General features: G+C 39.4%; 1 protein-coding gene across 5 annotated transcripts in view; it reads left to right on the forward strand.

Moving 5' to 3' along the window:
* The window catches only part of sdk1a (sidekick cell adhesion molecule 1a), a 370173-nt gene that overhangs the window by 312301 nt on the left and 31560 nt on the right, over positions 1-26312 (forward strand). For all 5 annotated transcript variants that reach the window (XM_082188880.1, XM_082188881.1, XM_082188882.1 and 2 more), the window contains exons 21-28: positions 459-650; positions 1351-1472; positions 5840-5949; positions 9629-9779; positions 11770-12007; positions 13165-13280; positions 14197-14386; positions 21882-21980. In XM_082188880.1, coding sequence (XP_082045006.1) covers positions 459-650; positions 1351-1472; positions 5840-5949; positions 9629-9779; positions 11770-12007; positions 13165-13280; positions 14197-14386; positions 21882-21980 — 1218 coding nt within the window. The remainder of the gene's footprint in view (positions 1-458; positions 651-1350; positions 1473-5839; positions 5950-9628; positions 9780-11769; positions 12008-13164; positions 13281-14196; positions 14387-21881; positions 21981-26312) is intronic.

Here is a 26312-nt window from a genome sequence, read left to right on the forward strand (position 1 = left end):
TACACAGCATTGTTGCTCTTTGAATGTTGCCTATGCCTGTTCACCAGTGGTCTCTCCCAGTGCAAAGCTTGATTTATGAGCACCTCAATGAAAAAGGACATTCAGCGATTGGAAACAGTGCTGACTCTGGGAGAAAATACTCCCAATAAACAGCAAATTACATAGGATCTCTGCTGGCTATTAGTCTCAGTTAGATGCAGGTTAGGGGGCAGGGCCCAGGGTCTAGACAACTCACTACAGCAGTTCCCCCAATTCACCCACCTTATTTGTTAAAGAGAGATTGTTTATTTCAAGTTCAAGACCTCAGATACATTCCTCCTGCTCTTGTGAGTTGTCATCCCAGATTGGACTTGGGCAAGGCGCCCCAAATTGACCCGTTCCCACAGGTTTTGAGCCATAAAGTGTGTAAAACTCAAATAAACTTCTTGAGTTTCAATGAATTTGATGGTGTTTTGCAGGTTACCTGGTGTCCTGGGAGGTGCAGGGGAAGAACCAATCACGGGTGGCGCGCACCTTGGCCAATACCACGCTGGACTACAAGGTCACGGGCCTGACATCCCTCACCACGTACACTCTGGAAGTGGCAGCTATGACGGAGGCGGGAGTTGGAACTGTAACTTCCTCCACCATATCTTCGGGAGTGCCACCAGGTCTTTCGTAGCTCTTTAACATAGACAATTAAAAATAACCTGTATTAAAGGAGCTACTCTTCCTTACTTATGGATGCACATTGTACACAAGCAATATAAGAATGAATGATGATCTTTTGAGTTGGCCTTTTCTGCTCAGAAACTGCGAAGTTGTTGCCCATGCACTGCCATTAATCAAATGTGGCACTGAAGGAGAAATATTCATTTGTACCAGCTTTAAGGCAGACTTTCTCTCGCTTACTGAAAGAAGGCAAATGCTGAACTGGCTGAACGCCAAGCCAAAACCATAATGCCTGCTGATAAATTGCATATTGTGAGACATTAGGGAAACAGACGTCTACACATCACAGTGGGGATTTCGGGCAGATGCGAGACTATCGTCTGTTATTTGATTTAATTCCAGTGTAATTTCATCAAAGGTTTCTCGACCCAAATGAGACTTTTTATCTCTGCACTTCAAAAGAATCGCAAATCTCTTTTTTGACTCAGTCCCTTGTCTACACAGTCTTATTAAAAATATTCTGGTCATGATTTAAAAATGTTGGGTGTTATTGACTTTAGAAGGCAGGCTTGTGGATGTTTGGTGTTTATTGATTATTGTGATGTGCGGATGTTGTTTAGAAGTGACTTAACTTTTTTTATTTGTCTATATTTTGTCTTTTTTTAAATTTTATAAAAAAAAAATTGGCCTTTAACGCAGAACTTCCCGGGCCTCCATCAAATCTGGTTATTTCCAAGATCAGTTCACGATCTGCTACGCTGAAGTTCCGTGCAGGGGATGATGGGAAGACGACCATCTCCAAGTGGATTGTTGAGGGGCAGGTGAGTAATATTTCAGTTCTTCTTTATCTGATCATTATCCGCCTACCATCACGCTGGCCTGAAGCTGTACATCCTCACAGTGCTCCCTGATGAGTCTTCACCAGCACAGAAAAACATTTTACATGATAATGAAACATCCCTGCAGTGTTGAGCAAAGCACTTATGATGATTTGTGTAGGCTTCATCTCCTAGTCTTAGCAATGTACATTTCAGTTATTTTGACAGCTTGATGGATTAATCAGCTGGATTCAAGGTGGGACAACCAAGTAAAAAATATCTGCAATATTTGTATTTGTCGGTCAGTGTACACCGAATAACATTTTTGCCTGTTATATCATTTCTCACAAAAATTAAAAGGAATCAATCAATCAATCAATTAGCCAAGTTCTTGAGGATTCAATGTGGAATAGTGGAGCAAAAATATCTGTGCTATTTTTATTTGTCAGTCAGTACACTGAACAACATTATGTATCAATTCTCACAAAAAAAAGATAAAATTAAATAAAAGATAAAGTTCAGGATTCAAGCTGGGACAGTGATGCAAAAAAATTCTGTGCTGTTTTTAATTTGTCGGACAGTGTACACCAAAAAAAATGTTTGCTGTTGTATCGTTTCTCACAAAAAATTAAAAGGAATCAATTAATTAATCAATCAATCAATCAATCAGAAAGTTCTTCAGGATTTAAGGTGGGACAGTGGAGCAAAAAAATCATCTTTTCTAAAAAATGTTTTAATCAAAATGTAAAAAAAAATTTTTTAAGAAGATATAGAAAAAATTAAAAAGGTCACATCAAAATAAAATTTTCTAATCAGCTCATTGTTTTGTATGCATAAGGTTACGCTGTGCACATTCAGTAGAGTTTAAGGGTTCAAACCGGCATCCAGCTGTCATCACAGGGTTTTAAAAACAGCCAGTATGCACTTATCACACATACTCGATTCACTTCCACTCAGCACTTCCATTTCAACCTGAATAACAGCAAGTTCTAGTTGTGATTGCCCTCTATGGCTCAGAGATGTATTGAGAGTGCATCCTCGCCCTTTCCACATCGCCTGCGACTTTAGCAAAAGTGATGACAGATTGAATCACATGACTGACTCCTAATTTGTAATCGACGTCCACTCTCTAAACTTGACGGCGCCGGGCCGGAGCTAGCAAAGGAAGCCTCGGCTTTTCATGTGGTGGCACTTGAATTCCAGAGTTGATTGAGGCCGGGCTATCTGCCGCTGCAGAAATCTGTCACCGAGCGAGAGAGAGCCGCTGCATACGCACCAGCTATGAAATACAACAGCGGTCTCCAGCATAAGGTGCCACGCGTCTAACATCGATCACGTTGGCATAAATGCTTACCGCATACAGTACACTCCACTGGTCATAGTAAATCTTCTTGAGTGCTGTGAGCTTTGATTGGTTTAGACTTGGCTTGCACAATGTGTTTGAAATGGGGCAGTGGCTGGCACTGTTCTGGACTCAATTGAAAAAGCTTTAACCTGCTCCGCTCTGCATTCCTGCTGAAGGCCCGTTCCCCACAAAACACTCTATGAGCCTTTGGCCTGTGATGCACCGGGTATAATGAAGTGCAGTGTGTGGAATTTTCTCCTCCTTCTTTCATTAACTTCACTACTTGGTTCTCAAAAGGGTCTGAAAAATGGCTCTATTTAGATGTTTCAAATGCCATGGCAGATTAATGTCCAGGTAGTCTCATATAACCAGACTATTGCCATAAAGGCTAGTCCACTTTTTATTCTGGACAAAACCTACCCATCTAACTGATACATAAAATAGCTAACAGTTTTTTTTTTAGGAGGAAAATCCCATTACCATCCACTAAGCCTTTAAAATATTTGATAGATTTTGTAGCACTTTTTGTAGCAGCCCTGTAAATTGTAAACATGACTTTGTGTTCTGGTGATAAATGAGTGAATGCTCATTTGATTGGAGCTTTCAGTTTTGAGAAAACTCTTGCCATTTATATTTGCAAAATTCATCTGAATGCACATAGGATAAAAAATATATATAATAAAAATAAAACATTTATAGGGCTGTCAAAGTTAATGTACTAACTTTTATTAATATTTATTGAATATGTTTATTGCAGTAATTTTGGAAAACACTTCTCTGATGATATTTATTGTGGAAAAGAAAATCTTGAAAATCTTACTCCTCTTTCATTGCTCTGTTAGTGAGTAGGAAAAAATACATTTAATAATTTACTTTGATTATAGTACAATGACAATATAAACCCAATTATTTAATTTTGCAAACAAAAAAATGTAATAAATAGGGCTGTCAAAATTAACACGTTAACACATGCGATTAATAACGCAGTGGCCGCATTGACTTCTCTTTCGCACTTGAACGGACAAAAACACAAAAATATGTAACGAGTTAGCTCAAAGGGGAAATATTAATAATAACCCTAACTTGTTATGATTAATTATTAATATTTGGGTCAGTTAATTGGATTAACTTGTAGCTAAATTAATATTCATTCATTTATTCTAAGAAAAGCGTATCTTTCATGGCCCCCGAAAAATAATTATTTCTTAGCATGTACAGCGCTTAGAGCCTGTAACAAGATCAAGATCGTAAAATAGACTTTGTTGCAAGCAGAGAATCAGAACCAAATACATATTGTGCACAAGTTTTATTAACTAAATCACAAACATAACTAAACTAAACAAACATACATGCATAGGTAAAAGGGTGAGTGATATGGAACCGGAAGCAGGAAATGGAACTATGGAAAAGATCCATTTAACTATAAAAAGAACCATCAGCTTATCATTTTCAGAGCACCTCATTAAATTGATACTTACATGGTCTGTGCAGTGGACACAATTCTTGAAGTGGTTGAAAATTGAAGTTGTTGAAGTTGCAATCGTTTTCTTCTCCGCTGCATGAAGAAGATATGATGAACTTACATGGTTAGTTCGACTCTGTTCTCATGGCTGGAGTGCAGATCGTGGCCTGCCGGCCCTGGGCCGGGGAGGACACGCAGAGCAAATGGTGGGAGTTGCGATGGACTTCTTCTGCATTGAATGAAGACATTGAACTCCTGAGGTTGTCCTTGATTCTGTTGTGGTTGAGAGAGAGTCCTCTCTCTCCTGGATGAGCACATGGCTGGTTGTGAGTCGAGGCCTGCTGAGGCCACGCTGGACAGTACGGCACCCTGAACGTAACGAGAAGGCCAAGAGTTGATCGTTGCCCATTCAGTGATGGTAAGGTTGCAGTTTTCTTCTGAGTTGGATTGAAGAAAATACAGTCTGACTCCTTTGGGAGAGTGAAAGCAAAGCAGGCGGTGGTCACAGACCTCTGTGTCCCCACAGATATCAACCCAGAAGAAGCAGCAGTAGAGAGCCAGAAGAAGAGAGAGGAGGGTCACTGTGAATTTGTCTCTAATAAAGCCTGAGAAAGGCCCCACCTCTACGGGTTTGCTTGACCAATGAGAAGGGTGGAATTTCCAAGCGGGAAAATTCCTCTGTGGTTGATTTATGAATCTTTGTTTTAAGCTTGCTCATTTGCATGTGCAGCTGGATTGGTTTCTGATGACGAAACTAAGAAAGATTCTTGTAATACTAATATGTTGCGCAGCTATCGGCATATCATGTACACAATCATTTCGATCTTCAAAGTAACATGGTATAGGTGAGGTTACATTGACCATTAGTTCTATCATAAAATACACAGTATCAAAAAAATTATAAAAAAACACTACACAAGACAGTAAATCATTCACACAATTTTCTGGGATGCATGTTCATTTATAGATCAGATTAATGCAGCCTAGTCTGTTTTAAAGTCTGTTTCTGTCTTCCCCATTGTCTCTGTCTTGACCAGTGAGCAAATTTTTTAACAGCCATAAAACCAACTTATCTGATCGTGGTCATGGTAACTAAGAACTTCTTACCCTTGTTGGGGGGATGGGACCACAGATCCCAGAGTGAGTTTTAAATATTATTTGTTAAACTATAACAAACACTTGTGTCTGATTTGTCTCAGTCGTTACAATATGTCAAAATGCTTGCTTTGTCGAGTGTCCTCGTACACACACTCTTAAATGAGTTAGATAAAATCTCAAATGACCATAAAGAGTTGCAAGGACATATGTGTCAGATCTGCGTCAAGTGCTTCAGATCTAAAAGTGACAGCCGCCTAATAAACCTGCGCTGTGATGTCTGTAATTAATGTTAATCAAAGAACAAAAGACAAAGAATAAATCACTCACTTCTCTTGACTGAATAACTTGTACCTTTAATAAGGATTCATCTATTTTTTAATTGTAATTTAAAAAAGGGGGTCATCATATTTAGGGGTAATTGGTGTTGTTGCCACAGACCGTTACAGCAGTGCTCTCTGTATTCAGGTGGGAAGTGTCGGTGATGAGGAAGAGTGGAAGGTGTTGTACGAGAAAGAGAACGACCCTGAAGCTCAGTTGCTGGAGGTGCCCAATCTCACACCGTTCACACACTACAGGTCGGTGTTGTTTCTGTACAAACACACATTAGATGCATTAAGACAGCAATTGCCATGAAAACAGCATTTTTATTTGCTTTAACCTGAATTAATACACATTTTGAGTGAGCTTAATTAAATTAAGACATCTAGATTACTCCAATTACAGTTGAATTACTGAAGACAAGTATACACCATAATCAGATTATGATTATTCTTTGCCTGCATGAATAAATCGAATGGTACACAGTTCAAGTCAGCACACTATGGCAATGTTTTCCGTTCTGTATTTATGCCTGTGATCTTGTTGTTTTCTGCTTCTTTCCCTGAGGATGCAGTTAATTCATTCCTTTCTTCTTTCCTGTTCTTTCTGATCTTGACATCTTTGTAATATTTGTCTTATGCTGAAAAAAGACAATTGAACTGAGATTTGCTACAGAATTGCTGAGACATAGTATGTGCATGAAATCTATTTACACACAGAAACCAGTTATTTTATGCATGGACTTCAGAATTCACTATACACCGCAAGTTCTGTGAGTGACAGTCGCATTTGAATGATCCTTCTGTGAGTGTACAGAATACATCACAGCGAAAAATCACTCCAAACCTTGCAATGGTTGACATATTGACCATATCTTCAATATTGCATCTTGAGCCGCGTTTCCACCGAAATTACCCGGAACAATTTGTACCAGGAACTTTTTTCCCAGGAACTTTTTTCGCCCCAGACCGGTTGCTTTTTGCGTTTACACCGCGGTCTAAAGTACCGGGAAGGTAAACTGCGCGCAACTGCTCCTCCCAGTCTGCGACGGACAGTAATCAGTTTTGAGCGCCACATTTATAATAAGTATGGAGGAGATTCAAACTGTGCTGCAGTTATGTATTGGTTTAGGTAATTCACAAAACAAAATAGACGAGCACTGATACTAAAGCGTGTTCAGAAAGCTCGTATGCGTATAAAATTAGACAACGTATGTTATCAGTGTTATCATGTGAGATGCCTGGGACGAACGCGCAAAAAAAATTCCTCTTTCGCAAATAAGCTTAAAAAAAGCCTGAACCCCGTCTATCAATCATAAATAGTGAATAGTCTTGTAAATAGTTGTTTGTTACTAACCTCAAAGCGCTATTTCAATCCTGTTATAGTACATTTGTAACATGGTTTGGAGTGCCTTGCAATAGATGACAATGTGTAAACATAATGACTTAATAATAAAAGCTGTGGCAGAAAAGAGACGAGCACTGATAAAGCGTGTTCAGTAAGCTCGTAATGCTAACGTTAGATATAAAATTTGTATGTTATCAGCTATTGCGGACATTGACCGTGAGATGGCTGGGACGAACGCGCAGAAAGTTTCCTCTTCCACAAATACCCTTAATAAAGCCTGAAACTCGTCGCCAGTCCACCAGTTTTTTTTATTAAATTCCATATTTGCAGACAGACAACTCTTACTGCATGAAGCCACGACACGAACCGCAATAGATTTTTTAAAAAGGGAGGTCAAAAATAAATAAAATGCTGCGTGGAATCATCCAACCAAAATGCGGCGTGAACGCAACCAATCAGCTTGTGCAGCGCACAAGTCCCACCCCTGAAAGTTCCTGAACTTTGAAAAAGTACTACCTCATGAGCAGGGACTATCGGAGGGGGAAATATTTACCCGGAACTTCATTTAGACCCTGGTTCCTGCGGTGTAAACACATCGAGTACCAGCCCAAAGTCCCTAGTTCCTGGGGAAAGTTCCTGCGGTGGAAACGCGGCTTTGGATTTAACAAACATGCAGGCCAACTGTTTAACCTGTTTTGTGTTATTGTTGCTGAAAGAAGTACAGTAATAGCAACCAATGACTTAATATTTATCAACTGTTCTTAGTAAACTGTAGAGCTAAAATAGTCTCTTTTCACATTCACAACAAGTTTAAATATTTGCAAACAGGATGTCACATTATCCTAATTCACATTTACAAAATATGATATGCAAAATTCATTAAAAAAAGATTCACAAATGCAAAGAACAATTCCTAAATATACAAGTATGTTTGCAAATGTTTGCAATGTACAAATTGATTGTTGATTCTGCATTTGCAAATGGTCGTGTGTGTGAGAATCGTTATGGATTTGTGTGGGCCAATCTTGAGAACGGACATTCTCTTTAGCCAATCAGACGTGAGTTTTCAATCCAGCCATTCATAGTAGTGTAAAAATATTCTTGTTATAAAAAAATTTAATAAAAAAGGTTTCCTGTTACCTTAAACTTTAAAGGCAGGGTAGGCAGGTTTTTTCTAAAAAACTTTTTCCCAAATTTGTTTAAACTGTCTTTATATACCAATACATAATTAAAATGTAAGTACTCTGAAAAATAGAGTATAAAAATCGAGTGTCTGTAGTCCTCTCAGGGCTGCAATAAACACAGCTACTTACAGTATTTCCATTCGGAACGAATGAACTGATTGGCTGGGCGACTGTCACTCTCCCTCGCTACCATGGCTACCACCCCTGCTGCTACAGGAGCTGCCCACATGCGCGCACCCGTTTGACTCGAGGAGGGGAAGAGGCACGGAAGCTAGGTAGAATCACAATTATGGTACAAGAGCAGTCCTCTGCCTCTACTTCCTCGGACCCTGGTTGCCCGCCCTCTTGCACGACCTCCTCTGCTTCGCCCTCGACCCCGGACCTGTCCTTGAGCCGACGATGCGGTACTTGTCTCCGGAGTGTAGTCCTCATCAGAGCCAACAGTGCTTTCATCGTGGAAGCTCTTACATGCAAAACACCGTATATGTTATGAATCTTACACGAAATTCACCTTCATCACAATGTAACTGATGGTAATGGGAAAACGTGTATCAATGCAACCTGTTTTTAGCTTTGCCTTATGTTACTAGCTCGTTACCGAATCAAACTCAATATATTTTAAACTTTACCAGTATCGATATGCTAGCTTGATAGTGAGTACTAACAGCCATGTTAGTTGTTTATATTCATAATGATAAAGTTAGGTATTTTATTACATGTGATTCTGACATGATGTCACTACATGCACTGCGCTCCGCTCGGCGCTGGCAAACGGGTCCTCCAGCTGAGCGGTCGGCATCGTGCATGTGTTTTGGGGGCGTGGCTTTGGAAGGAGCCCAGAAGGGAGGGGGTGGGAGTGAATGGATTTATGTATTGGTATATAAAGACAGTTTAAACAAATTTGTGAAAAAGTTTTTTAGAAAAAACCTGCCTACCCTGCCTTTAACACATACATTACAATTATTAAACAAACATTAAAAAGTCACAGCCCTTATGGTGTTAAAAACTTGCTTACATAGACTAACTATGTAAAAAAAAAAAAAGGATTTGTGTAATATGATTATATCATTCCAATAATATAAAGCTACTGCTGTTATCTAAACAGGTTTAATATCTGACTTCAACCATTTGTTTCAGACAGCTTGAATCATCTCTGAGCTTCATGATGAACTGCTTGCCTCAGTGTTTTTCTCTACCCCGCAATTTATGTCAGATCTTATGGATGTTCCCGCAGCCTCTCCATTTGTTCTGCCTGCTGATAAACTTTGATTTCATGGTAATTGGTGCAATTATAAAGTGAATTGGAGCGAGCACAGGGTTCTTTGCCATCTATTTTCCCACTGGGAAGTCTTACCAGTGTTGAGTTAAGTTTTAACAATGTGATTGATTAACTTGATGGTTACAGGTTCCGAATGCAGCAGGTGAATATCGTGGGCCAGAGTCCGGTGAGCATGCCGTCCCGTGTAATTCAAACCCTGCAGGCTCCTCCAGACATGGCGCCCAGCAGCGTGACTGTACGCACGGCCAGTGAGACCAGCTTGTGGCTACGCTGGGTGGTAAGTGGCATTGTGGTTGAAGATCTGGGCCTGTAACTAAAAGATTGTAGGTTTAAAAGTGAAAGTTTTTGAAAATGATACCTTTATCTTCTCCCTGTAAACTACAAAAACGCAAATTTGTGAAATCAGGGACGTATGTCTATTACGTGTTCAGTCTATAGGTGCGTTGTGTTTCTATACAAAGTGACATTGCCAATTACTGGCCTGGTACGAATAATACAGCGTTTTAGTCGTTTTCGCGGATCCGTGTGTATGGGGATCATTTTAATAACATTGCCATCTGTACCTGAAAATTTTTCGTACATTATTGTCATGTAAACGTACCCTAATACATATAACTCAGCAGTTCATATCTGCACTGAGAAATATAAAGCAAGCCATGTGCATTATATTCAGTTGACTTCATTCAATAATTCAGGGCCTTAAGAAAACAGGTTCAAGGAAGCTATTACATTGTAACTTTCAGTCCTAGAGTTCTGACAGGCTGTCATTATCTTGGACCACACATGAATTCAGGCTAGGATGTTGAAAGCAGGGTGTTTTTAGACATCTATCGATTTTCACCTGATATAAAGACTGCTGACATGTGAGAGCTAGTGGCTAAATTGAGTTTCTCAAATTGAAGCTCTTTACCTGTCAAATTAAAAGCACATGAGAGCTGATGTTTTGCCAGTTTGTGACATCTCACTTACCTTTTGGCACCCACTCAAAATCGTTCAGTTGATTTTTTGGGGCACGTAAATGATGAAGCATTATTAAATATGCGTATTAAATATAAATATGAGATTTATAGGAGCATGTATATTTAATTGGGTTAGGCTGAGCTCAGTGTGCTTGCATTAGCAATGTTCAGGACTGAGACTGCGTGTTATAGAGGCCACACTGTTTATTTTTACACAGTTTCATTTTGTTCATTTTGGTTGGAAGTTTTTTCAATTTAGTCTATATTTCATCGTATTCTTTATTTTTGCCCATTTTACCCTGACATAATTTTAGTCAAGGAATATAATATTTTAACTGAAGATATTGCTCCAAATGACAAAAAAAAAAGGTGTCAAATGGTAAAAGACTAAATGTTCAAACATTTTGAAAAATTTAGGGTGTGTAGGATTTGTTTTTTTTTCTCTTATGCTCAACAGGGCTGCATTTATTTGATCAAAAATACAGTAAAACAGTATAATTGTGAAGTATTACAATAAAAATAAAAATAAATGTAATTTATTCCTGCGATTCAAAGCAAAATTTTCAGCATCATTACTCTTGTCTTCAGTGTCACATGATCCTTCAGAAATCATTCTAATATGACGATTCACTGCTCAAGAAGCATTTCTTATTATCTTATTTTATATTGTTGAAAACAGTTGTACTGCTTAATTTTTTTTGTAAACCGTGATATGTTTTGTTTCAGGATTATTGGATGAATAGAAAGTTCAAAAGAACAGAATTTATTTAAAATATAAATGTAATTTTAAATGTCTTTACTGTTACCTTTAATTAATTTCATGGACCCTTGCTGAATAAATGTATTCATTTTAATATAAAATAAAATAATAAAATGTATAAAACAAAATCTTACTGACCCCAAACTTTTGAATTGTAGTGGAAAATACCATTAACATAACAACATAAACATTTATTCATTAAAATATGTGTGATTATATAAAATATTTGTTGCCATAACCAAACTATATAATATGAAAACTGTGCATTTGCTTCAGTGAGTGTCAAATGTTATTATTTAATCTTATATGCGGCATTAATTCATTTTAGTTTTTTCTTCTGTAAAAGAAATTGTTAGTTCATTATTAATATCTGACAGTGTTAGTTTTTTCTCGTAATTTATTGTCTGCTGTATGTATTCATTAAAATTGTGATGCATCTTTTTTCTCATCTTCATTACTGATCATGAAATCAAAACACCCTTTGTCAAGGAACATCTTGGAACATAATTCTGTTGACTGATTCTGAGAGTCTGATGTTTCCCCGGCAGCCACTGCCAGAGACCGAGTACAACGGAAACCCGGAGAGCGTGGGCTACAGGGTCAGAGTGTTGCGAGCGGACCTGCGGGGCGAGGCCAGCACACGATTGGTGAACGACAGGCTGGAGAGGGAGATCACCCTGGAGGGCCTGGAGGAGTGGACCGAGTACCAGCTGCAGATCCAGGCCTTTAATTCCATAGGCTCCGGACCCTGGAGTGAGACCGTGAAGGGTCGTACGCGGGAGTCAGGTGAGGACATGATGTGACTGATACCCATGGGATACAGAGACATATTTGCCACTGTGATGCAGAGAGCATCTTGAAATTTCCATTATTCTCAGGACAATCATATTCTCAAATGTAAACAGGTGGTTGGCAAAATGAATTTTATTTCCTTTATGTGATCACATAACAGCCCCTCACAACACTCTCAATCTGTCTGGCTCGAGAGTTGCTCTGAATACATGCCTACACAGCAGATAAGAAGCAAGGTGATTGGCTGCCTGGTGTCGCTATTATCTTTTTTGTTGCTTTCTGCAAGATGCACGCAAGAGAGATTTATGGCCCCAAATGGCTGCAGCGGAAACTCCTAAAATCTGATATTTAAAGGTGAAGTGTGTCATTTCTGTGTCATTGGTGATATCAAACTCAATTGCAAATATGTTTATATTTTATGAAGACTATGAGAAATTCGGAGTTTGCGATACTCGCTGCGGCTGGATGCGCTTAAATCTGCAGTATAAGGACGCTTTCCTGTCACATATCACACATGCACACTTCAGTAAGCTGACAGAACGCAGGTTAAGGTGTTTACATTTAAGGCGATATCAGGGAAATGGGCAAAAATCGAGTTTTGTCGATCGGTTAATGCTTAATCCGTTTATGACCTCACGGTGATAAAGGAAAAAGTGAACGCGTTTTCTTGGCCACACACGTTGTCGGCTTATTAAGCATTATCAGGTTAAGAACGTGCATGTAAACGCACTCAGTGCCAGTGCTGTTATGCCCAACCTAGTTGGGCCACTCAAACATATTGCTATTCAATTTGGTGCCACTAGTGGTTCAGAAATTGCACACTTCAACATTTGGATGACCGTATGCAGAAATTAAGTTTGTGTGTAGAGGGAGTCATTATGTAGTTGTGTGGCTACATGTAGGGATGTTCCGGGCTGAACGGGCTGCCTGATATAAGGCCTGGTGCTAAAGGTTTGTCAGTCTTTTAGTGGTCTGTTTACGCTCACACTCTTGCTTGCTTGCTCACATGTTAATGTTGTGTGCTTTCTTTCCATCCTTCCCATGACATTGGACAGGTGACTAATCCACGTGAGTTTACTCAGTACTCGTGGGCCGTGTGTAAAGGCACCGTGCGATAAGGGAGTGTGATTTGTCTTTGTCTGTTTGTGTAGTGCCATCTGGGGCTCCGGAAAATGTGACGGCGGAGGCCATGAGCTCCAGTCGCATCCTGGTAACCTGGGGCCCTGTTCCTGAGCACGAGCAGAACGGCAACATCCTCGGATACAAGGTGGTTACTTGTGCGAAAAGCTCTCTGTTGTTGTTTTGTTTTTGTTTTTACATTCTTTGTGATTTCACACAAATAAAATGACCTCCGACTGATGTCAAGTAGTGCTCTGAGGTACTCTGAAACAATGTCTGCTGAAAGAGCCCTTGGCTCAGTATAATTATAGCGTCTCAGAAGTGAATAAAGGTTGTTTTTTTTCTTATGTATGATTGACCCCTTAAACCATTTTCTATATGATGAAATGACATGCAAGATTTGATGTTTTGGTTCTTGAGAAGAGGATGCATTGTTTTTATTCGTCATTGAAAGCCAGCATTTCTTATAATAACTACTCATTGCAGCTCTACTACTTAATCTTAAAATTATATATGAAAATAAGTAAAAGTAAATCTATTTAAGAAAACAAGACAAAAAATACTAAAGAAAAATGTAAAAAAAAAAATATATATATGTAGATATGTATGTTTGATATGACCCTTTTAACTTTATATGCATTGTATGTCATATAATCATAAAATTTGTTTCTCTTTTAAGCCCTATAAAGCATGTTCCAGTACCATTTTAATTTCATTTTAAGTAATCAACTGGATCATTCATGCATTCATGGAAAGTCTGACCCTTGCAGAAAGATAAATATGTTCAGTTAGATGAGTTAATGTGTACCCATATGTTCAGAGAAGCTTCTCTGGTTTAAAGTCAACAGTAATTAAGACAGGAGGCTTTATGGGGAAAAAAGAAAACAAAAGAAGCCTGCTGAACAGAAGACCCAGAGGAACTAACTTCACGCCAATCTGCCTTACTAACAGCTATCCCTGTGTGTTTCCATTTAATGTGATCTTAAATTAAAGTCAGTCACTATCACAAAATCTCACAACAGTGGTGTGAGCTGTGATCATGCTTAATATACTTATTCTTCTAGGTTCTATACAAAGAGAAAGACTCGGATTTGGAGGCACAGGTGAACGTGGTTAAAGGGAATCTGACACAGTCTGTCTTGCTGAGAAACCTGCGTAAATACGTCCAGTACGAAATCCAAGTTTTGGCTTTTACTCGAATCGGAGATGGGCAACTCAGCAGCCCTGCAGTCCTGGAGAGGACCAAGGATGATGGTGGGCAAATCTTTCTGTTTCATGAGATTCATGAGATTCAATTTAATGACCACATAGGGCATTTAAAGTAATTCTTCTCCAAAAAATTCTGCCATTATTTGCTCCCTTCCATTTCATTCCAAACCCCTTTTTTTTTTTTTTTTTTTTTGGAACACAAAGTATTTGTAATGCAGCTCATACAACAACAGTTCATAGTCACATCTTCTGTTAAGCTGCAAAATGATAACAAAAATAACAAAAAAACAGAAAAGCGTCATATAAGTATTGTCAACAAACTTTGTAATATTCCAAGTATTTTGATGCCACATGAAGCTTTGTGTGAGAAACTAATTGAAATATAGATAATTATTCAGTGATAATCTTTTCCACAGCACTGCTGTGACCGGATCATTGAGTTTAAGTGTGAGTTTAAAGGGATACTTCAGGATTTAGCATTAAGCTTTGTATTAGTAGAAAACCTGTAGTATTTTCGAATTACCATGCTTTCCTCCCTCATATACCCCTGAGACGAGAGATTTATGTATTTTTTGTCTGGAAAAAATCCTCCGATGACGCAAAAATCGTCATTTTGCGTCATCGGAGGATTTTTTGGCCAGAGGCGAGAGACTACAGCCAGTAGTAGGAGCTAGTTCCGCATGTGTTCAGCCCGCCCATAGAGGGTGGGATCTCACTCACAGAATGTACAAATAGTGTCAGCCGTCTTTTTTTGGAAGGTAAGCCAACAGGCTCTTGCTCTGTGGAGAAAGCTGAGTAGTAGGGGTTACCATACTCTTTTTCCCGGACATGTCCGGCCGTCGAGATCGTCCAAAATGTCCGGGATTCGGCTTTTGCTTTCTGCAGTCGCCATTCATTGTTTACATGCACACCTTTTATTTCAATCAAACTGAATTCATTCCGATTGGTGAATCTGAATGTAGTGTTTACATGAACGCTAAACAAGTGATCGGTTGATGTGCGTTTCAACATTGCTAAGAAAATTCCGTGAGAGATACGAGACCGGTACGTCTCAGTAATCACGCCACCGGCCTCGCGCCGTTCTCCCGCGCCCCTCAGCCTCGTCCTGCTCGCCACAGTAAACATAATGAATGGCGACTGTAGAACGCAAAAGCCGAATCCTGGACATTTTGGGCGATCTCGAAATCGTCATGGAGCCTCGCTAGTAGCCTAGCCTTGTTGTTTTAAACTGCGCTCTCTTACCGGTAGGCGTGGCTTGGGAGTGGCCTCCTAGGGCAGCGAAGCAAGTGCATTCTGGGAGTTGTTGTCTTTCATCCACATGAGCCAAAAATACATTTTCTGACTTTTCTCAGTCTAGAAAGCTCCAAATTCAAAAATAATTTCACATTTCTTCTACATAAATGACCCATTTTAAATACACATTCATCTTTCCAGAGGTGAAGTATCCCTTTAACTTGAAAACCAAATCAGCGAATGAATCTTTTTTTTTTCTTTTTTTTTTACTCTTCTTTTCAATGAACCAGTTGATCCAGTTCACAGAATCTAAATTCAACTGTCAATAGTTCTCAGGAACTTACTGGGGAAGATTATCAGTAAATAATGACTTAAATTTGGTTTGTTCCTCATATAAATAGTTGTGTGGCCTCAGAAGACTTATTTATGGTAGTTTTACTTAAAGGGTTAGTTCACCCAAAAATGAAAATTCTGTCAGTAATTACTCACCCTCATGTTGTTCCAACCGCGTAAGACCTTCGTTCATCTTCGGAACACAAATTAAGATATTTTTGATGAAATCTGAGAGCTGATAACTTCTCTGTAGGCTGCTAGGTGGCCCAAACTTGCTGGCCCAAAAGTTATTAAAGAGATCGTTAATATAGTCCAAGTGACTACAGCGGCTCAATCTTAAGTATATCAAGCGACGAGAATACTTTTTGTGCGCAAAAACAAACAAAAATAACGACTTTATTCCACTATTCATTTCCTTCTCTCTGGGCCACTAGTTGGTTCGCGTAGTGTTTTTGCGCTGCGCGTCACACACATGACCAGCGTCGGCCAATAGTGAGCCTACGTGGTGACGTGTAACACAGACGCGCTGCGCAAAAACACTTACGAGGCCCAGAGAGAAGGAAATGAATAGTGGAATAAAGTCGTTATTTTTGTTTGTTTTTGCGCACAAAAAGTATTCTCGTCGCTTGATATACTTAAGATTGAGCCGCTGTAGTCACTTGGACTATATTAACGATCTCTTTAATAACTTTTGGGCCAGCAAGTTTGGGCCACCTAGCAGCCTACAGAGAAGTTATCAGCTCTCAGATTTCATCAAAAATATCTTAATTTGTGTTCCGAAGATGAACGAAGGTCTTACGCGGTTGGAACAACATGAGGGTGAGTAATTACTGACAGAATTTTCATTTTTGGGTGAACTAACCCTTTAAGTTTAATTTTTTGTGTGTGTGTTTGTAATTTGAGTAGCTAAAACTTAACTTTTTGTCATATAAAAAAAAAGAAAAAGATTATTTTAAATATCTTGAGAAACGGCATGAGATGAATAATGACCGAATTTTCATTTTTGGATGAACTCTCCCTTTAATGCTATAACTTTGTTTTATGTGCACCCTCCTTGACCAAGCTGTGTAAGTTTATGAGCTGTCATGAATATTGGGCATTTGCTCTGCGCACGAGAAATGCACAGATTGATGTAGCCTTGGATTTTATTGAATCAAAAGATAAAATGCCATTTAGTCTTAAGCTCTTTCAGATACTTTTTTGAAGATCTTCTGTAGTTTTTAATGCTTCATTTGTTTTTGGTGTACATTCTTTGCCTTTGCATTGACTTCATTGATTCGCACACAGTCGTTTACCTCTTTCCACCGCTATACAGGCCTTTAAATACCCTACAGAAGGTTTTTTTTAAGATTAGAAAACGTAAACATTTAGAGTACGACACCACAAGAACTCTGTCTGTGAGGATGGCCTCCAAATGTTTACTTTATGGACTTCAACTTAAATAGACTTTGAAGGGTTGGCTGAATTTGAGGAATGAAAGCTTTCAGAAGAGAGGTATGATAGTTTGCTATCTATTATAACGGTCAGGATTACAGACAGAAAACAGATGGATCTAATACACTCTTATATGATTGCTATACAGCAAAAAGGGCCAAAAGGGACAGACTAAAGCAGAAATGTGTTTTGGGGAAACGGCACAAATAAGGCCCCCTCAAGGTTGTTCTGGAGAAACAATTGATATGCGCAGTGTACCTAGAGATTTGTCAGATAAAGCAATACAGTGTGCACAAGTGAAGTGCTGAATTGTAATTTCTCTCATATCTATTTATCTCATATTATATTTATTTCATTCAAGGATGTTACACTTGGAAACTTAATTTTAAATATAAACCATCTGCCATCAGTTCTTTACTCAGAAATTATTTTTGTTATCTATGTATCTCAATGGAAAAGCAAGCATTGTATATGTTACTTAACTAGACTGTAACCACACATTCAAGACTAAGACTAAGGGGAATCAAATGTAATGGTCTACAAATCATCCAATGAAAAAAAACCCACATGGGCTTATAACTAATCTGAATATTGTGAGGGACAACTATATTTGGATTGAACTTCCACCAGTTGTTTTTTTTCCGCCATTTTTTTATTATTTATTAATCTGTTAAATATTGAATCAAACATTATTAATTATTTGAAACCACATCCAAAGTCCAATCAAAAGTCTGGTCAAGGTTGGTAAAAATGTTTGATTAAACTCTCCTTCCTGTGTGTCCTCTGTTTAACGTCCAACAAAACTCAATACTAATTAATTGTGAAACATTTAACAACTGCTTTGAGCAGTGGCGGCCCCTGGCATACACAATAAAGGCAGTGGCCTGGTGCAGCTCGTGGCGCTGTGTGTGGAGACAGTTTTCAGAAGTGCACTACATTTTCACAGATTCTGTACAGGTTCACAGCATTGTGTCTGCTCTCTGATCCTCTTGCCCTCTCACTGCAAATTAATTGTGACTTAGCGGGTTACTTTTTCCTGTGCTTTACTTCTCTGCCCCCTAAAACTTTGGCTGCTTTCTGTCTGCACCATAGAAGTAGAATAAGTGATCTGCCCATGAAAAGTCTCTTTAACTTCTAGAAGCCAAAAATGCTGCCTATACCATTTGTAAGGTTTTGTTTTGTTTTGGGTTGGGTTTTGGTATTAATGTTTGTATTTATTTATTTATTTATTTATTTATCAATAGCGAGGTAAAAAGGCCCCTTCCTGCAATTATGTAAATCTCTCCAGTCCTGAAAGTGAAATTACAAAATGTATTCATTATTTTAGAACGTAAATCAATAATAGTAATTGAATAAATTATGCATGTATAAACATAATAAACTTAAATGTAAATATAAACACTTATTTATGTTTTAATGTAAATATTATAATTCTTAATTTGTAAAACAGCTACAACAACATGTCCCCCTCAGCGTGATCGTTACAGCCTTGTAACTAACCCACGTTTGTCACATTGTGCAGTTTTGAGCAGTTTAACTTGCCTCACAAACCAAAAATGTTATCACGAGAGTGGACGTCATGGGGATAGCGATAGAAGCCTTTTCCCCTGGCTGGTGAGAGCCATTTAAAGAAGCCCACTATGTGATATACAGGGTCAGCCTTAATCCAGCCGGATACAGAGTCACGTTAATGGAGTCTGCATGCCTGCGGTCAGCTCTGTGCTGCTCTCTGAATAAGAGATAACAGGTCTCTTTTAAACGTGGCTGTAAATGGAGCTCCCCCTCGACAGACGCGGAGAGCTCGGGCCATTTCCCCGCCGCACTTTTATGATGGAAGCGCAGGGCCCGGGCAGCATGTTCCCCCGTCTGTGATCACTCGACCTTGGCAGCAATTATCTGTGTGTTTGCCTTTTAAATTCCCCTCCAGAACAGACCTCATTAAGGACTAATGGTACAGCACCGTTTTAGCCAGGCCCGAATGGCGTACGCAGGGGTTTGGAGATGCTGCAGGCCGTCCATCCTGTTTGGGGTGGATTTGAGTGATTGTCCTGGCTTTTGTTTGCCTAAACCTAAACATCCTGTAATTGGATTTAATCAGAGACCTATCAGCAAAACAGGCAGCAAATTGGACGGTTCTTTTTTGTACTGCGATTAGATTAGCTTGCCTTACAGTCTTTAATGTCCGCATGTCTCTTAAAAGATTGGCATGAAAGTGTTTATTAGTGACCCGCTAAAAGAAGTAATTACTAAACGGATTTTCTAATTGTAGATGCAGAGTAAATGCACTCAAGTCACGAGTCGTGCATCATAAGTGGCTACCCCTCATGTGCGTGTAATCTCCATATAAGCCTCATGGCACACGAAGGGCTGATAGCAGGATGATGAATGCTAGCAATACATTGGAAAGAGAAAGAGGTATCTTGGGAAAAGCACTCTCTACTGTAAGAGCTTCTTCTTGTGGACATGTGTCCCTGTGGACCCACACACTATGACTGCAAAAAGCAATACAAATCAAATCGCTGTCAGATGTGTTAGATTTATAAGTTCCTTAATGTCCAGGAAATGAAACATAGAATCCGCCTAACCGACCGCATCGACTGGGGGAATCCAGAGAGAAATAAAGAAGTGGTCGAGAGACGGCACAAACGTTGATTGTGTTTGTTCCACATTTGTACAGCACGGCTATTCTCGTACAACACAGCAACGGTGTGTTTGCAATGCTGTTTTATGAGTGTGTGTGTGTGCGCCTCAGGCCCACCACCGTTATTGGATTCCCTCCATGTTATCTGTCGCTCTACAGGTGTCCTGTTAGTGGATGTATAGGCCTGTCACAGATGCCTTGGAGAGAGAGGAAAGTGTGTATGTTTAGAGGTGAGATGCACCAGCAGGGGAAGGAAACATCCCCCTTAATCAAGGTCCTCTAAAGCGGAGCCCTCTTTTAGCAAATGTGTGTGTCTGTGCGCACTGTGTCCTTCAGAGTCGGGCGCAACAGTCATTACATCCTCCAGTCATCATTGATCTCCTCCTGTAGGCAGCAGATCGCCCATTAGCAATTAGCTTCAGTCTTAACGTACAATGGTAGAGCCTTGGCCATCTAGCGGAACATGTGACTCAGCAATGGCCCGCTTCAGAAGGGGTAGAGTGAGTAGGTGTGCCATGTGGCAGCACTCATGGAGCAGCATGGCTCTAAATACTTTTGTCAAGGGCAAGCAGACAAAGTCTAAGGGGAGAATGACCAGATTTTGCCGCTCGCTGGCCGACAACTAATCATTAGTAGTGTTTGCTAAGGAAGATTTGGACAGATTAGAATGAACCCCATAGATCAAGCAGATCTTTGCAGCTAAATTATACCTCATATAACGTGGCTTGTAGGTTCAATTTTAGACCAGAACACTGCAAAGCAACATGCTTATAGACACTCAGAGCACCCTGGTGACCACTGACAGAACCCTAGCAACCAACCTACAGCAACCTTGCAACCACATAATAATGTGCTGACAACCACCCAGAACATCTCATCAACACTTTGGCAACCATTCATATCGCCAAAGCATTGTGCTAACAACCACTCAGAACACTTTAGCAACGCCTTGACAACCCTCACAACATTCTAGCAACCACCTTTAATACAATAGCAACCACACTGCAAATCCCTGGCAAGCAACTACAGTATCCTAGCAACTAGATAGCAGCATGCTAAAAAACACTCAAACTTCTTAGCAGCCACATAGCAACGCCTTGACAACCCCCACAACATTCTAGCAACTAACTACCCTGAATATAATAGCAACCACATTGCAAATCCCTGGCAAGCACCTACTGTATCCTTGCAGCCATATAGCAGCATGCTAGAAAACACTCGTAACTTCTTAGCAGCCACATAGCAACACCTTGACAACCACCTACAACCCTTGTAACTACTCAGAATACTAAAGCAGCATTCTAACAAACACTCAGAACTTCTTAGCAGCCACATAGCAACTCCCTGGTAACCACCAAAAACACCCTAGTAACCACTCAGAATACTATAGCAACATGCTAACAACCATTCAGAACTATTATTATTTTTCAGACTTCACATTATTTGTCTTTATAGCAAAGCGGATCAGAGAAAAATATTTCTGCACAGATGGATGGAACACAAGCATTCACTCTTACAGACGAACTTTGTTAACCACTGAAGAGATTTAATCCTGAATATGTTCATTAAACTGCCACAGTTTGAGTGCTGTCATAACTGTCTCTTTCTCCTGTGTATTTGTCTTTTTATGAATGTTTTTTATTTTTTTTTCAAAGCAGATTTTTTTTATCTTACCTTATCCTGACGTAAATACCATTTCAGAGGCTGTCTCAGAGGGCCGCTGCTGCCTTGAAAGCTAAATAACCTCTATTAAAGCTCTTTGATTTGGGCTTGTGGTTCAGCTAGAATTCAAGAGAAAGATTTCGATTTCTATAAGGTTTATAGGTGTTTTAATTACTGTAAGAGTCATGTGATGATATAGTAGTCTCATCTTTGCACCCTCATTTCCCCTTTCAACAGTTCCTGGGCCACCCATGAGACTTGTGTTCCCGGAGGTGCGTCTGACAGAGGTGAGGGTGGTCTGGCAGCCCCCTGTGGACCCCAACGGCATTATAATGGGTAAGAGAAAAAGGTCATTTCCTTCTCTTAGACACCAATGAAATTAAATGAAAAACAGATTTTTCCAAAATATTCTTATCATATTATTACACTACTGTTCAAAAGACTACCCCCCAAAAATTATAACATTGATAATAATAAGAAATGTTTCTTGAGTAGCAAATCATCATATTAGAATGATTTCTGAACGATCAAATGACACTGAAGGCTGGAGTAATGATGCTGAAAATTCAGCTTTGCCATCACAGGAATACATTTTAACACATATCAAAATAGAAAACGTTATTTTAAACTGTAATAATCTTTCATAATATTACTGTATTTTTGATCAAATAAATATAACTTTGGTGAGCATAAGAGATTACCGACCCTGTTTGTCAAATGAACAGTAATTTTAAGTTTAGATTTACATTTCACCAAATTACAAATTTGCATTTTTTACATGGCTTCCATAATAACCTAATGACTGAGTGACTAATCCAAGACAATTCACTTAGGAAGTGAAATGTCTGCTTGATTCAGTCCATGATTCAGACTGATGAATTCTTTGTATATATTTAGACTGATTGACCAGTCAGTTTGACAAATTCTATTGAATGATTCATTGTGCTGTTTATTTTTTCTATTCAGTAAGGGAAAGAAAAATGTGATTTAGTGTGAATACATTTTTCTCAATATATTTTCATTCTTCTTGTGAGAATGGTCTCGGCTGACCCATGTAGCCTGGATTCAAGTGCAAAGCTGCTTTCATGTACTTCACCTCACATTAGCAGTCTCCTCAGTACTTGATCTGGCCTACATGAGAGCGTGAAATGAATTGGGCTGGCAGTATCTAGCTCAGAGCAGAGCCTGTTTCTTCCCTCCGCTCTGTGAATGAAGCCATGTCACCGTGCACCTGAGACTAATTCCTCATACGGGAAGAGGGAGCCGGAGAGGAGAAAATCCCTGCGTTTTAATGAGATTAGTCTGACTAACACCTCAAGTGAATGAAGCTCGGAATAGCCTCCTGCCAAATCATGCTGCCTGTGCAAATCACACCGGAGAAGAATACACGCAATCTCAGCGATGCAAAGATGAGATCCAAACACGCCGTTTGACTTGGGTTGATAGAATCCTATTCATGAAGCATTCATTTTGAATAAAAACGAGGCCAATTGAAGCTATTTTATGATGTTTTGGGAAAATTGGGACTTTATGGTGTGTGTATACTGTAGAAAAATGAGATTGAAAGCGTATGCACGGTTCATTTTAGTCTGGAATGTGGCACAGCATGACTGTTTAACCAGCAGTCTTGTAAATCCCTGTTGGAAAATAGAGCTTAAAGGGTTAGTTCACCCAAAAATGAATATTCTGTCAGTAATTACTCACCCTTATGTTGTTCCAACTCCGTAAGACTTTCGTTCATCTTCGGAACACAAATTAAGATATTTTTGATGAAATCTGAGAGCTGGCTCACTCCTTCATAGGCTGCAAGGTAATTGATATCTGCCAGCCCAGAAAAGTTAGTAAAGACATCGTTAAAATAGTCCAAGTGACTACAGTGGCTCAACCTTAAGTTTATCAAGCGACGAGAATACTTTTTGTGCGCAAAAACAAACAAAAATAACGACTTTATTCAACTACAGGTATTCATTTTCTTCTGTGTGGGCCTCTGAGTGAGTTCACGTAGTGTAACAGCACTTCTGGGTTGTACGTCAGAACGTAGGAACGTTGAGCCACTGTAGTCACTTGGACTATTTTAACAATTTCCTTGCAGCCTATGAAGAAGTGAGCCAGCTCTCAGATTTCATCAAAACTATCTTAATTTGTGTTCCGACGATGAACGAAAGTCTTACGGGGTTGGAACAACATTAGGGTGAGTAATTACTGACAGAATTTTCATTTTTGGGTGAACTAACCCTTTAAGATACTATAGCTGTGTATTGGAACATAGTAGCTAGTTTCTAGCTGTTCTAAACCTCTCATTAGCTGGTTATCAGCTGTTGTCCCCCAAAACACGTAAATAGTGTCTTTGGAATGCTATGAAAACATTGCTCTCTTTGTTGAAAAATATCAATCATCATATCCAGCCAACAAAAGATCATTATTTGTTCAATTTCCTTTGGTGATGTTAATGGCACAAAAATTGCACACTTTAGCGGGTCATAGTAAAGTTAGCATAGGAGCTGTAAAAAAAAAAAAAACTATATCTCCAAAATAAACGAGTAAACAAAAAGAGAGGCTGCTTTTCAGGAGCAAAATGAAAGGATTAGTTCTCCCAAAATATAAAAAATCCTTTCATTTACTCCCTCTTTCTATTCGTTAAACACAAGAATGACAATGATTGTAACTGTCAGGCTCAAAAAAGCATTTAAAAGTAGTCTTTTACATGATTTGTGTGCAGTATTTAAAGTCTCCTGAATTCATTTGATTGCTTTGTGAGTGAAACAGCCTGAAATTTAGTCGTATTCACTCAAAATAATGCAAACCTCTGGGGTTCTCACAAATATTTTCAGTGTGGTATATTTAAATGTGTTTGTAGGTGAAGTAAGGAATGTGAAGTCTCCCCTTTCACTATGAGAACTACTCTTCCACCATTTTTCACCAGCTAGTTTAGACCGTTTAGAAACGTCCAGCCTTCGTGCTCTAAAAAAAAAGCTACCAGCTTAGGCTGGATTTTCCAGCAGAGGCTTTTGTTTACAGCAAAACCTAAATGTAATCCTGTTTTTAAAGCTGCTGAAAAATGTATTGTGTTCCCAGAAGCATCAGCAAACCTGACCGTTAAAGTCCATGGCTGGGAATAGGAGTTTGCTTTGGATTTTGCAGCAGATTGAGTAGTTATTCTTAATCTGACTCCAGCCGCCTCGCTCAAGCACAAAAGACGAAGGGTTAGACAAAGGGAGTGCACAGAAAATGCCATGCTAAATCAAACCGGAGCTCAGACGTGTGTTGTGAACATAAGTTAATAGATGTAAAGAAGCCCCTGCCAGCAGAACCTGGTTAATTACATCAACACTGCAGCGCTCCCAGACGAACACGCCGCACGCACTGTGTTATTTTGCACTCTGTTTCCATGTCATACTTCAGCAGATCAAGAGATACTGGTTATGTAGTTTGAAGTCACAGAGAGAGCTCTTTGAAAGAAGAAGAACGAGATTTCCCGGCATGCCTCTAATTTGCTGCATCTCGAAGAAAGGAAATGCTTTGAAAGCAGGTGTTGATGAGAACGTTGCTTACTGAGATTCGGTGGTGGAGCGCTGGGCTTTCCTGCCCTTTCTGCCGAGGCACTGCCCTTGTGAGTGTTTCTGCTGGCCGCTGCAGGACCGGTAATCACTGGGCAATGAATGAGGAAAATACAGCTGCAGGAGTTTGTGGGGTGGTGACCTAGCCAATCACATGGGCTGATGCCCTCACAGCGGAAACCCTTTCCCAAAAGCAAAGCCCTGATAAATTATGCATGGGTCAGAGCCTGTCGGAGCCACGCAAATGTTGAGCGAAAGGGGCTGCTTTCTGCCCACGGTACTCTCCGTATCTCTTGAAATATAGACTCTGACATGGAAGTAACCGGGAAGAGAGTGTGTGTGTGTGCGTTCAGGGATGAATGTATGTGATTTCCACTGCCCCTCATGGCTGAAGTGGACATTAGGATGAAATGGCAGCCCTCAAGTGCTGCAGTCTCACAATGTGGGATGGCCTAATTTAGTTTTGCACAGCCAAGGGGGCCGACATGCAGTGCAAGCATCCCGAAAGATAAATAGATGGTTGAATAATGTTCCGTCTCTCCCACGGCCAAGCTCTGCCCACACATTGCATTTCAACATGTTTCCCGCTAATGTTATCATTTGTTTTGCTTGGTTTGCAACACGTGTCATTCCCACAGACATGATGCAGATGGACACTCGGCAGACCTAGCTTGCTATGCCTTATACACCACAACACAACACACCATGCTTGTTCAGTCTCTAAATTGGGAACTACAACATACCTAAAATATTTGATATTTTATGACAATATACATTATATAGTTATTCATTTATTTATATTTTTTTGCATTTGAGTAATGTTGAACAATGATTCACATTACACTTATATATTAATATAGATATTCTATATTTTGGTATGAAATATAATATACGTGGCACTGTTTATTTATTTTTGTTTCTAGCTACAACTTTTAGTATTTGAATCATGTTTATTATTCAATGATTTCCATCCAGGGGCAACTGAGTAGGCTCCAGGGGGATTTTGCTTTGTTAAACCTTTAAAACAAAGAAAAAATGTAAACAAAAATATTAGGTGTGTAAAAAGAGTAATTAAGATTAATTGCGAACGTCGTCTTGTGGTGCCATCTCA

The sequence above is a fragment of the Leuciscus leuciscus genome, assembly GCF_965113295.1.
Source record: "Leuciscus leuciscus genome assembly, chromosome: 1".
NCBI lineage: Eukaryota > Metazoa > Chordata > Actinopteri > Cypriniformes > Leuciscidae > Leuciscus > Leuciscus leuciscus.